This window comes from Epinephelus fuscoguttatus, linkage group LG6 (genome assembly GCF_011397635.1).
Source record: "Epinephelus fuscoguttatus linkage group LG6, E.fuscoguttatus.final_Chr_v1".
In the NCBI taxonomy this organism is placed as follows: Eukaryota; Metazoa; Chordata; class Actinopteri; order Perciformes; family Serranidae; genus Epinephelus; species Epinephelus fuscoguttatus.
Window position 1 is genome coordinate 14,977,200 of NC_064757.1, and position 15,024 is coordinate 14,992,223.

General features: G+C 36.0%; 1 protein-coding gene across 1 annotated transcript; it reads left to right on the forward strand.

Moving 5' to 3' along the window:
- The first annotated feature begins 13,443 nt into the window (after positions 1–13,443).
- Positions 13,444–14,919, forward strand: LOC125889723 (immediate early response gene 5-like protein). Its single transcript, XM_049577788.1, has one exon. The coding sequence runs from the start codon at positions 13,607–13,609 to the stop codon at positions 14,483–14,485; it is 879 nt and encodes a 292-aa protein (XP_049433745.1). The 5' UTR covers positions 13,444–13,606; the 3' UTR covers positions 14,486–14,919.
- Positions 14,920–15,024: the final 105 nt, after the last annotated feature.

The window sequence follows — 15,024 nt, forward strand, 5'->3', positions numbered from 1 at the left end:
TTGTTTGTGTGTGTGTGTGTGTGTGTGCATAAGAGGGTGTAAGGGGGGGGTTACATTACAGCTATGCTATTGTCTAATTGTCTCCTCTTATCATTAGTGACAACCATGACCTCTGTTATTGGCATATCTGCATTCTGCCTGCACTGCAGAGCCTCCACCACACTACTCGCAGCGTTTTCTCTCCCAAGAGCGGCAGGGCCCATGCCTCATAAATACAAACACAATCTCTCCTACACCTCCTGACTGCAGGACAGGACTCCACACATATCTGCCCGTGGAGCGCAGCCCATTTGCATACATATTAAAGTGACGCCTCAGAAAAAAGGAAGAGAGAGAAAGAGGGGGAAGGAGGGGAGGAGGAAGAGGGGGGAGAGAGAGAGAGAGCGGGTATATGCAAACAAGGCTTTCATCTAATATGCAAGAACCGGCAATGCTCTGGCATAAATCTGCATCTGAGCCCAGGCAAAGAGAGCGGAGCCCATTTGACAGTAAATGGGCTAGGGATGGCTGTCAGATGCACAGGGGAACACTGTGTTACCCCACAGAGAACGGGGGCGATTGATCAGTATGGCACGTCACATATAGCAAGAACTACAAGGTAACAATAGCACATGCTAAGTGAAACCTATGGATGGTATAAGAGGAAAGTAATGGGGGATGGATGATAGAGTATGTCAGGAAATTATGGAACGCTTCAAGAAAAGTTTGGGGTAATATGTTTGTTCTATGTTTGGTTTTAGTGTGAATTAACAAATGAGATAAACCATGTTAATTAGTGAACTTTAGAGATGCTGGCAGGTGCATTTTGTTACCTTTGGACAGAGCCAACTGTTTCCCCCTGTTTCCAGGCTAGGCTATGCTAAGCTAAGCTAATGGTTCCCAGTGTAAGTACCGAATGTGTCCGGGCTGCCAGATTTGTCTGGGGTCCTGCGCTAACTGATGATGTCACACATTATGACTGGCTTTATGGCAGTCACAAATCCTGATTGCTTGTAGCCGTGGTTGTGGCTGGAAGTTTGAGGAAGTGGTTGTAGAGAGTTTGAGAAAAGATAATACTTTAATACTTCATTCAGCATACAGCTGAAGAGAAAACTTTAGATTTATTATTTTTATTTCTCTTCTTAAACTCTCTACAACCATTTCCTCAAATTTCCAGCCACAACCATGGCTACAACCAATCAGGATTTGTGACTGTCATAAAGCCAATCATAATGTGTGACGTCATCAGTTAGCGTGGGACCCGGACAAATCTGGCAGAGATGACAGAGGTATTAAAATTCTCATTTAGCTCTCAGCAAGAAAGCAAAACAGTATATTCCCATGCATAATTGGCAAATATTAGCATGCTGGCATGCTAAACTAAAGCCTCACAGTGACCACCCTTACAGATGCCTACCACTACAGCGCACTACTGCAATGGCAGTTGGGTGCTTCACTAACACTAGCAGAAGTGCAAGCTAGCTTGTAGCTGCATACTGTCACAAGACAATGAAAATCACTGAAGTTACCAAAGATTTCTATATATGTGGGCAATTTACCAGTCGTCTGAAATTTGATGGAAATGTCATTCCAGGCCCAGTTTTACTTCTGGTTGTCATTACAGGTTTCTAGCACTGTAACATCTGGGTACTCAGACACTAACATTTTCAGTTTCTGCTTCGGTGGTGTCCACTATTTGATCAGCTAAACCAGACAGCAACCATCAGAGGTTGAACACGGTGAAGTCTGAATGGCAGAGCAGAATCTATGCACGTTGAAATGGCCAACAAGTGCTTCACACTCCCACCACCATGTTGGAAACCTCTTCACCTCTGCCACCTTTCTTCATCGAAAATACTGGAGGCAGCAAGTTACAATACGGTGGTGTACAGGTTAAACAACACTATTTAAATTGAGATTTCCATCAAGTTATTTCCATGGTCTGGGAAAGTTCAATCAGTATTTGTGAACATTAGCTCTCAAAGCCAGGAACAAGAGAAGTAGCCTAAGTATCAAACTTGTGATGTCCTCAAGTATACAGTCTGGAGCTGGCCCATAGACAATGAATAGGAGCTTTATTTTGTGAACCTACACACCATTTGTTTTCTTTTTTTAAACAGCAATGAGCTTAATTCTATAGTTGTGTTGACATGTCTGAAACAGAAAAAGTTCCCATATACTCAGGACATTACTCTGGGTGCTCTCAGTGTCATCTATAACATCTCTCCCAATTCATTGTCTATGGAGCAGCTCTAGTGATTGACATGACATCCCATCATCATCACAAATTTGAGTTTTAGCTCTCTATCTTTTGGATTTTGGAGAGAGTTGCTCATTTTTCCTAATATTTTTGGACTGTCTCAGACAATAAGGGAAAAAATGTGTGAATTTTGAAAATAGGCATAGTTCTCCTTTAAGTTGGTGAACAGCTAAACCTTATCCTTGGTAAACATAAACATGGTAGTACTTTCATAATGAACATCACAGCATGCTAATTAGTACTTAGTGAAAAAGCACTGCTGTGCCTTAAGGTACAACTGCACAGAACTACAAGTGTAGCTATCTGTTTCGCCATTGGACACAACCAGGCCAACTGTTTGCCCTGTTTCTAGCCTTTTTGCTAAGCTAAGCTAACTGTCTGTTGGATATGGCAACATATTTTTCATGCAGACATTAGAGTGGTAGAGATCTTCTCATCTAACTTTCAGCAAAATACCAAAAAAAAAAAAAGTTAAAAAAAATTCCCAAAATGTTGAACTGTTCCTTTAAAAACACACTGTACTGTGTGTATGCTACATGATCGCATTAGCTGTTGTAAAGTATGTACTATTCTCAAGCAGGCAGTTGTTAAACACTTCTAGAACATTTTTGCACAAGCAAAAGTAGAGCGCATGATGGCAGTGCTAAAGCAAAAAAAGTGCACTGGTGAAACTTTACTTACGGTCTTCAGAAACTGGAGTTCTGCCATGAGCTCTGGGTTTCCCCTAACTCTGTGAGTATTTCATGTTGGACACCCTTGAACTCCCTTTCCTGTTTTCCTGCCTGAGCATGTCGCATTGAAGCACGCCATTCTGTCTGTACAGGTGATCTTACGCACAGGAAATGGAAACTCTGAATGTGCGTGTGTTGTGTATACATGTGTGTGTGAGTGCGTAGTGTTTGTGCGTGCATGTGAGCGAGTGTTGGAATAGGGTTGGGGGGGGTTGGGGAGGGGGGGTTGAAACAGGATATGTTGGGAATAACACAAAGCACAAAAAGTGTCACATGATCTGAAACACAGGGTTGATTTATTTGGCTTCAGAAAGAATCTGTTGCATGTGGTTTGGAGGAGAGAATGTTTTCCTTCTTTGCTCTCAGTGTGCTCAGACACAACACATGGAAACATTTTCAGAGAGGCCATGGGTCTGTGAAAAAAAAGCTCCAGACATTTTATTTCTTCTCCCTCTTTTCATAGCTTTTTCGGTTCTTTTTCTTTTTTCAAACCGATTGAATTACATACATCTGCTCGCCACATGTAGAAATATCCCCCTAATGAATATTTGTGATTCACTCAGGGGTTGTTACGTGCAATTAGTAGATACGTTAATAGTTTATTTTGGTAAGAATCAACTGTCAGAGTGGTGTACCGAGTGGTAGGCTCTTCCATGCAAGTGTGGCGGGGATATATCAATGAACATCCTATTTACAGCCTCTATTTCAGTCTGTAATAAATACACTTCCACTCACATGAGACAGTTGCAGGTCTGCTCTATTGTCTGCCATAAATATGCTGGAAGGGTTGGTTAAATATTGATAACACCAATTTTCTGCACCCCCCCACCCCCACCCCCACCCCAAACCCCACACACCCTCTCTCCATCACCACCACACACACAAACATGTACACACACACACACACACACACACACACACACATCACACACTCATACCAAACCCCTCCCTCTTTCTCTCCCTCTATCTCGCGGTTATTTCACCCTCACAGTAACCTTGCTTATGCATATTGCATATGTAAATAAAGTACCCCGCCTCTGAAGTAATTGTGTGCATCTTCTACAGAGCTGCATATCTCAGCTCTGCGTTTAGGAGGAGGACGCACTATGGAAAGGCTGAATTCTCTTTGTTTAGGCGTCGATTCTCTTTTTGTTTAGACTCATCCGCCAACTCCAGAAGTATAGATTTATTGATAAGAAAAGTGCTGGAAGAATAGTTTTTATAACTCAGCTTCTCGATTTCTTTAGAGTTAAGAAGGAGTATGGGCGGGGCTGCGTCCCTTGTCTAGGATTTCTGGCAGATATAATTGTGTCTTAAATTCTTTATCAACATAAGGAGTATGACGTTAATATACCATGCCATATGTAGGCTGAATACTGATGAATTAAACATAGCTTAAGTGTTAATTATTTTAGATGAGGTCATTCAAGTTGCTGGAGTTAATTGGCATCTTGCATCATTATTATTATTTTTGTTTCAGCTCATAACACTCTCTCTCTCATAGTAACAATTTAATTATATTTAACTTTTAGATTTATTTATCGTCAAAATCAAATTTACTGTGGTATTTTCATGTCTTTACAAAACTCAAGAAAATAGGATTGCCTTGTTTGGCTCAGTTGAATGACTTAAAAATTATAAGTGGCCAATGCTGGTGAAGTTTGTATAGTTTGTTGTCCTAAATTAGGACCCCAGAAGCTTAAATATGCATAAAAATTATAGTGCTCATTTTCCTTATCAAAAATCCACTGAAATATTTCATTGGAAAACTGCATTGTGCTGTACTATGTCATCAAAAACACTGCATGTAGTGACCAAATAAATTGAAACACCTGCATAATGTAATTCTGATGTCTGATTATTTTTGGCGACATTTATTACATTTACTCACCTCTGTGGCACATTGTTAGGTTGTAATTTGTAATGATGCTCCACTGAACGGAAGGTATGGAAGGTGTTTCTCATATTTTGTTCAAATCATTTTAAAATCTGAAGGAAAAACAAAATCAGAAACGTGAAAATACACAACAAAAGTAGGATTTACAACAGAAGTATTGTGTCCGTTAGAATTACAATGTACAAGTTGGATGTGTGGTCATTCCTTGTATAACTATTCCTGAATTGTACTACGCTATACTTAGTATAAAAACATAAGTGTATATTCCTTGTGATATCTATATCTGTGTGTTTCTTTGTGAAAACAGATCTCCCCTGGAACAAACAGAGACTCTTTATCCGTCCATCTAGAAGCTGAAATCACAGTCTTAGTTACAGTTTCAGATTTGTTGTCAGGTAATGAGACTGATGCAGAAGTATGGAGGGAAAATAAATTAATAAAAACAAACCACTGTTAAATGAAAGTATAACATCTGTTTGATCTCGCTCCATTTTTATGTGCAAACACATTTTATTCAGAACTTTCAGCTTGACATTTCCTCATCACAACAAAGATACTTTAGGTATATTGTAGTGTATTACCCATACTGTACTGTACTACGCTATATATACAACTTGCTGGCATCTTGTTTCATTGAAGTTATCATAGTTACCATGCCCATATTTGTTGGAGATTAAGAATCAAAAATCTCATCACAAAAAACAAGTATCTTGAACATTTTACAGTCAAAGACAAGTTAAAGATCAACGATGACAGAAACTGTATCTGAAAATACTTATTAAAATACTTTTTTTTTGCCATTTATAAGTTTATGTCCTGTTTTTTTGTCAGCCAAAGGCATAAACATCATATTTTACCGAATGTACAATGCACATTTGCAGTTTATAAAAATTGGCCAAATGGCAAAGATGTTTATTGTTTTTTATTATGTTTATAATTTCAGGTTTAATCCACTAACACGGAGCAATTTTCATCACTATTTAGTCTTAAAATTGCAAGTTAATTTCTCCCCAGTTTTTTATGCACACTAAAATCATCAGTTGTTCTAAAGGACACCCCCATTCCTTTCATTATTACTGTATGTCTGTTACATTTAACCACTAACGCCTTCACTGTCTTCTAAGCTTGGTAAGATTACTCCAGTCAACATGAGTGTGTGCAAGTACACAGCAGTGTCTCCAAAACTGATACTAGGTCCAATTGACATTTGGTCTGACCTTTGGTTCTGTCGCTGACACACTATAGGTTGTGGTTTCTCTCCAGTGATGCTCAATAAAACATTCGTTACGGTTATTATTTATTTTTCCAGTGTGACATTTTGGCATCTACCCCCTTTTTTCCCCCGACTTTAATCTCACTAGCATTGCCATTTAGCCACTCATAATGCGAAACATAATCCAAAACCTGATATACAGAGTTGTGTTAAGCGCACTGGCATCCTTTTTGCTTTTAAGGTAACAGGTAGACACTATATCAAACCTCTCACCTAGACACATTGAGTTGAAATAGTGCTGATAATCCAGAATCTTTGTGTCAGTGTGAGTTAGACAGTAATAGTCTTATGGGAATACTGTATATCAGCCTGAAGAGAGGCCACTCATAAGTACATAATTACATTAAGTTGCCATACGTTTTAACTTCCCCTTCTCACTTAATACCATTATAGATACTTTAAGTGAAATTAAACTAATTTATCTAGTCCTATTCTGCACTGTACTACATTACAAATGACTGAATTATACCCTAAAATGTGACGCTGTGGCACGCTGTACCATAAAACATGATATCAATCTGCTCTCTGCCATTTAAAGTATATCCCAGAGAGAGCACACATGACTCCAATTTACACCATTATCAGAGCATGATAACCATAATAGTGGCTGTCCTCCTGATTCACGTATTTGGCAGGAAATCAAAGTCATATCCAGGTGTTCGGTATGATGTCAGCCATCTGCGTGTGTACACACAAACAGATGTGGGGCACGGATGACAGATAATCTCTCTACAAAGAGCTTTTACCTCACACATCTCAGTGCGGTGACAATATTTCTATTATCAGAGGCAGGTCTAATGACATCACTGTCAGGTCCAGACAGGACATTCATAATTTACTGTGTGTGTGTGCATGTGTGTATGTGCATTAAACCCATGTACTGTATGTGTATATGAATGTATTTAACGTGGCTTTTGAGGGAATGCGTGTGTTACTTAATATAGTATAGGGCAGGATAATATAGTGTAGTATGTGAAGTGAGTAATATAGTAGTCTATGTTCCTCCTGCTCTGTGTGTTCTGTGTTATTTTGGGGTTAGAGTTGATGCTTCTCAGTTCAGCTGCACACAGAGGAGCCATGGCCCTGCTTCATGGAACAGTCATCCAGAGGATCTGAGGAAAGTGGAAAATGTTGACATTTTCAACAGTGCGATCACAACCTACCATTTTCAGTTTGCCTTCATGTTGGTTTCTTGATTCTATGTTCTCTATACTCCAGTGTCGTTCTAATTTTAAGAGTTGGTGTTGGTGACATATTTTATTTGCTCTTACTGTCATGTATGACTCTGGAAGGCTGTTTGAGATGCATTTACTTGTACAGAAAGAGCTCTATTATTTGGTGTGATATTCCATGCTATTCTATTGCTCTCTGCTATATTCTTTTCTGTTTCTCTCAACTGAATTCTATCTATCATTTTTCATTCCTCTCTAGGATATTGTATTAGATTCTGCCATTGTATTACTTCCTACTATTTTGTTCTATTTCATTGCTATTGTAATCTATGCTATTCTAGTTTATCGTATTCTATTACTCTCTTGTATGTTCTATTGTATTGACATTGTATTTTGACACTAATACTTTCTGATCTATCATTTTATATTATAGTATGTTTTATTAGGTTACTCTTAGATTCTACTTTAATCTGTTCTTTACTATCACTCTCTACTATTTAATATTCTGTTACTCTCAATGGTATTCTATTTTGTCATTCTCTCCTGTATTCTATTCTACTGTAATTACTAACTACTACTCTGTTCTACTCCTCTCTTCCTATTCTGTTTTATTCTGCTCAAATCTTTTCATTATTCTAATTAATTCTAATTTCTTCTATTTCTCCCTGCTACTTATTTTCTTGTGTGTTTATTACTCTCTAATGTGTTCTATTCTATTCTATTCTATTCTATTCTATTCTATTCTATTCTATTCTATTCTATTCAGTTACTCTGTACCCTATTATATTGTATTACTCTCTTGTGTGTTCTATTGTATTCTATACACTCTTATTGTATAATACTCTAATATGTTCTATTCTATTACCCTCTATTCTAGGATACTGTATTCTAGTATGTTCTGTTCTATTCTATTCTATTCTATTCTATTCTATTCTAGTAAGTTCTATTCTTTTAGCCTCTATTCTTCTATTCTACTGTATGCTATTTTATTCAGTTACTCTTTAGCCTATTCTAGTGTATTGTACTTTAGTACTCTCTTGTATGGTCGAGTGTATTCTACACTCTATTTCATTGTATAATAATATGTTCTATTCTATTCTATTCTATTCTATTCTATTCTATTCTATTCTGGTGTGTTTTGTTAGGTTATTATTAGATTCTACTTAATTCCATTCTATACTATCATTCTCTACTATGTTGTTTTCTATTCTCTTACTCTCAACGGTATTCTATTCTGTCATTCTCTACTGTATTCTATTGTACTGTAATTATTAACTACTACTCTGTTCTACTCCTCTTTTCCTGTTCTGTTTTATTCTACTGTAATCTATTCATTATTCTAATCCCTTCTATTGCTCCCTGCTACTTCTTTTATATGTTTATTACTCTCTAATATGTTCTATTCTATTCACTTACTCTGTACCATATTATATTGTATACTCACTTGTGTTCAACTGTATTCTATACACTCTATTTTGTACAATATGTCTCTATGTGATCTTTTCTATTCTATTCTATTCTATTATATTCTATTACTGTATATTATATCATATTCTGTGTTCTAATCTGTTCTATGCTAGGTTCTATTATATTACACTCAATGCTATTATTCTCTAGTATGTTCTGTCCTATTACCCTCTATTCTGAGATACTGTACTCTAGTATATTCTGATGTATTCCTATCTATTCTATTCTATTCCTATCTATTCTATTCTATTCTATTCTATTCTATTCTATGTTCTGTCTATGTTCTACTGTCTTCTATTCTATGTTCTGTCTATGTTCTATTCTATTCTATGCTATCACTAGTATGTTCTTTTCTATTACCCTCTATTTTTTATACTTTGGTATGTTCTGTTCTATTCATATCTATTTCTATCTGTTCTATTCTATTCTATTCTATTCTATTCTATTCTATTCTATTCTATTCAGTTACTCTGTACCCTGTTATATTGTATTCTCTCTTGTGTGTTCAACTGTATTCTAGACTCAATGTTATTGTATAATACTCTAATATGTCTCTATCTGATCTATTCTATTCTATTCTATTACTGTATATTATATCATATTCTGTGTTCTAATCTGTTCTATGCTAGGTTCTATTATATTACACTCTATGCTATTATTCTCTAGTATGTTCTGTTGTATTACTATCTATTCTATTCTATTCTATTCTCTGTTCTGTCTATGTTCTATTCTATTCTATGCTATCACTAGTATGTTCTTTTCTATTACCCTCTATTTTTTTATACTTTGGTATGTTTTGTTCTATTCATATCTATTTCTATTCTATTCTATTCTATGTTCTGTCTATGTTCTATTGTGTTCTATTCTATTCTATGTTCTGTCTATGTTCTATTCTGTTCTATGCTATCACTAGTATGTTCTTTTCTATTACCCTCTATTTTTTTATACTTTGGTATGTTCTGTTCTATTCATATCTATTTCTATCTGTTCTATTCTATTCTATTCTATTCTATTCTATTCTATTCTATTCAGTTACTCTGTACCCTGTTATATTGTATTTTCTCTTGTGTGTTCAACTGTATTCTAGACTCATTGTTATTGTATAATACTCTAATATGTCTCTATCCGATCTATTCTATTCTATTCTATTCTATTCTATTCTATTCTATTCAGTTACTCTGTACCCTGTTATAATGTATACTCTCTTGTGTGTTCAACTGTATTCTAGACTCAATGTTATTGTATAATACTCTAATATGTCTCTATCTGATCTTTTCTATTCTGTTCTATTCTATTACTGTATATTATATCATATTCTGTGTTCTAATCTGTTCTATGCTAGGTTCTATTATATTACACTCTATGCTATTATTCTCTAGTATGTTCTGTCCTATTACCCTCTATTCTGAGATACTGTACTCTAGTATGTTCTGTTGTATTCCTATCTATTCTATTCTACTCTGTTCTACTCCTATCTATTCTGTTCTGTTCTGTTCTAGTCTATGTTCTGTCTATGTTCTATTCTATTCTATGCTATCACTAGTATGTTCTTTTCTATTACCCTCTATTTTTTATACTTTGGTATGTTTTGTTCTATTCATATCTATTTCTATTCTGTTCTATTCTATTCTATTCTGTTCTATGTTCTATCTGTGTTCTTATCTGTTCTGTGCTATGTTCCTTTCTGTTACCCTCTGCTATTATACTCTAGTAGTATGTTCTATTCCCATCTATTCCTATCTGTTCTATTCTATTCTATTCTATTCTATTCTATTCTATTCTATTCTATTCTATACTTGTAAGTTCTATTTAATTGCCCTCTGTTATGTTATACTCCAGTATGTTCTCATCTGTTCTATGCTATGTTCTATTCTATTACCCTATGTTTTTTTAAATATTCTGGTATGTTATATTCTATGTTCTATCTGTCTTCTAATTTGTTCTGTGCTAGGTTCTATTATATTACACTATGCTATTATGCTCTAGTATGTTCTGTTCTATTACCCTCTGTTCTGTTCTATTCTATTCTATTCTGTTCTATCTGTTCTATTTCATTCTGTTCTATTCTATTCTATTCTATTCTATTCTATTCTATATTTGTAAGTTCTATTTTATTGCCCTCTGTTATGTCATACTCCAGTATGTTCTAATCTGTTCTATGCTATGTTCTATTCTATTACCCTATGCTTTTTTAAATATTCTGGAGTGTTATATTCTATGTTCTATCTGTGTTCTAATTTGTTCTGTGCTAGGTTCTATTAGCCTATATTACACTCTATGATATTATGCTCTAGTATGTTCTGTTCTGTTCTATTACCCTCTGTTCTATTCTATTCTATTCTATTCTATTCTATTCTATTCTATGCTCTATCTGTGTTCTAATCTGTTCTGTGCTAGGTTCTATTATATTACACTCTATGCTATTAGACTCTAGTATGTTCTGTTCTATTACCCTCTGTTCTATTCTATTCTATTCTATTCTATGTTATATATGTGTTCTAATTTGTTCTGTGCTAGGTTCTATTACATTACACTCTATGCTATTATACTCTAGTATGTTCTGTTCTATTACCCTCTATTCTATTCTATTCTATTCTATTCTCTATCTGTGTTCTATTCTGTTCTATGCTATCACTAGTATGTTTAATTCTATCACCCTCTAGTTTTTTTATACTTATACTGTTCTGTTCCATTCATATCTGTTCTATTCTATTCTATTCTATTCTATTCTATGTTCTATCTTTGTTATAACCTGTTCTATGCTGTTATTTTCTATTACCCTCTATGCTTTTATACTCTAGTATGTTCTGTTCTATTGCCCTCTGTTCTGTTCTATTCTATTCTATTCTATTCTATTCTATTCTATTCTATGCTCTATCTGTGTTCTAATTTGTTCTGTGCTAGGTTCTATCACATTACACTATGCTATTATACTCTAGTATGTTCTATTCTATTACCCTCTGTTCTATTCTATTCTATTCTATTCTATTCTGTTCAATTCTATGTTCAATCTGTGTTCTAATCTGTTCTGTGCTAGGTTCTATTATATTACACTCTATGCTATTATACTCAAGTATGTTCTGTTCTATTACCCTCTGTTCTAAGATACTATACTCTAGTATGTTCTGTTGTATTCCTATCTATTCTATTCCATTCTATTCTATTCTATTCTCTGTTCTGTCTATGTTCTATTCTGTTCATGCTATCACTAGTATGTTTTATTCTATCACCCTCTATTTTTTATACTTTAGTATGTTCTGTTCTAGTTATATCTATTCCTATCTGTTCTATTCTATTCTATGTTCTAATCTGTTCTGTGCTAGGTTCTATTATATTACACTCTATGCTATTAGACTCTAGTATGTTCTGTTCTATTACCCTCTGTTCTATTCTATTCTATTCTATTCTATTCTATTCTATTCTATGTTATATATGTGTTCTAATTTGTTCTGTGCTAGGTTCTATTACATTACACTCTATGCTATTATACTCTAGTATGTTCTGTTCTATTACCCTCTATTCTATTCTATTCTATTCTATTCTGTTCTATGCTCTATCTGTGTTCTATTCTGTTCTATGCTATCACTAGTATGTTTAATTCTATCACCCTCTATTTTTTATACTTATACTGTTCTGTTCTATTCATATCCGTTCTATTCTATTCTATGTTATATCTTTGTTATAACGTGTTCTATGCTGTTATTTTCTATTACCCTCTATGCTATTATACTCTAGTGTGTTCTATTCTATTACCCTCTGTTCTATTCTATTCTATTCTATTCTATTCTATTCTATTCTATGTTCAATCTGTGTTCTAATCTGTTCTGTGCTAGGTTCTATTATATTACACTCTATGCTATTATACTCAAGTATGTTCTGTTCTATTACTCTCTGTTCTAAGATACTATACTCTAGCATGTTCTGTTGTATTCCTATCTATTCTATTCTACTCTATTCTATTCTCTGTTCTGTCTATGTTCTATTCTGTTCATGCTATCACTAGTATGTTTTATTCTATCACCCTCTATTTTTTATACTTTAGTATGTTCTGTTCTAGTTATATCTATTCCTATCTGTTCTATTCTATTCTATGTTCTAATCTGTTCTGTGCATAGCACAGAACAGATTAGATATAGTATTATATCTCTATGCCTTCACTCTCCCCTCTATTTCACTGTATTCTGTCACTCTGTTTTATTTATTGCAATTATCCTACTGTTTTAATCTACTCTTGTCTATTCTATCCCTGTCTACTTCTGTATGTTCTGTTCTTTTCTTGTTTGTTCTGTTACTCTCTGATATGTTCTGTTCAGTTGCACTTTACCATGTTCTACTCTATTCCATCCTATTGCATATTATTGCTCTCTACTAGTTCTATTCTTCTACTAGTTCTATTATATTACCAACTATATCCTCTGCACTATTCTGTTCTACTCATCTCTTTCTATTCTGTTCTACTCTGCTCTCTTCTTTTCTACATGGTTAATAATTGTGATGATTTTTGTCCGCACTGAGATTTAAAAAGCTCTGACCACATTTAGTGAAATGCAGCATGCCCGCTCCTACGTGCATTCTGAATGAGGCTAGTAGTGATATTTGCGTATAACAGAAGCACCGCCTCCCTCCCATTGGACAATGTCTACGTGAGGGCGTGGCAAGGAAAGATGAGAGTTGCAAATCCATGCCCTTACTGGGAAGACATGGAGCGCTATGGACACAGTCTACACGAATCGAGTAGGAATCTCAACTAAAGACATACATATTTCTTCTCTGAGGAAACAACCGATTTGAGAGACTGAGAGCAAAGAACGGGTGGCCCGGTTGAGGATGGAGTGTGCATTTGACGCACAGAATCTGATCTCCATTTCTTTGAGGAAAATCCAAAGCTCCAGGACGCAGAGAGGAGGCATCAAGCTCCACAAGAACTTACTGGTAACGTACGTACTGAGAAACGCCAGGCAGTTTTATATGAGCAAAAACTTGTCGCAAACGCAGAGGATACATCAGTATGAGGATGTAGCTGCGGTCCGTGAAAGGCAAGAATATTTTGAATTGACTGGGAGCTTAACGGAGTTCGCCGATGACTTCTACTGCAACTTTACTGGGGTTGAGTCGGACACTTGGCACTGCGGAGCGCACCAGCCCAACGGCCAGCCTGCAGAGGTGGCGCACCAAGACGCATCTGCCTGCGCAATGGTTTCACCAAGTGACTCTGACCTCATGGTTTCGGAAGCCTGTTGGAGTTGTGCAGACAAATCCACCTGGGAGTTACCTATCCCAAACGCACAAGCCAACCAAAAGACTGTCCTGGACTTGGACACGCATGTGGTGACTACTGTCACGAATGGATACTTCCACTCAGACTGTTGCGCGCAGTCAAAACAGCCGCAGGGCGCGCAGTGCTACGCTAAGAAGCGAAAGATGGACACAAGTTATCATATTGTTGATCCAGAGTTTTATTTGCCAGACTTTGGGCCCGTGCCATGTAAAAGGATGAGGACTGATGATGATTTACATTCAGACTCGGAGCAATTGGACAGCACGAACATCTCCAACCTGATCTCAGTGTTGGGTTCAGGTGGACTATCTGAGTTTGTGAGTTGGCAGCACACGGACATTGAGCAAATATTCGCCGCTCAGACAATTTGTTTAAAACATACACTGTTAACAGGCAGCGGCTGGACCAGAGCTATCGAAGCATTTTGACTTGTATGATTGTTTTTTTCTTTGTATCGTTTTATTTTATTGCTTTCAAATAAACCATGACACGACTGCAATCCTCTCTCTCTGTTATTGAAAAATGTTGATGAAATGTGATTAAACAGAGCAATCATGTCCATTTGGGATGACTTTTGCACAGCAACTTTTCTCGTGCAGATTCATATAATTTCTTCACACAGTATAAATCAACTGTACCTTTTATTTAAACCTTATTTTCTGGGTATTCGTCTGAAGGTGCTGGAGACTGTCTTTGGTTTGTGTTTCCTGAAGAAATGAGTTGACGCTGTTTCTCTGGTAAGATGTTGGACGAGCTCCATCATGTGGTCAGTGGAGATCTGTGCAGCCTCATGCATCAGATCAACGCAGAATATCATTCTGTAAATGTATTATTTATATCAGGGCCTGCTTTTGTTAATCAATAAAACTAACATCGTTTAAAAACACTGATGTATTGGCTTTAAATCGCAGCTTCAGATGAATTATAGCTTATCATCATAGATATAAGCCTACATATATGGGATTCA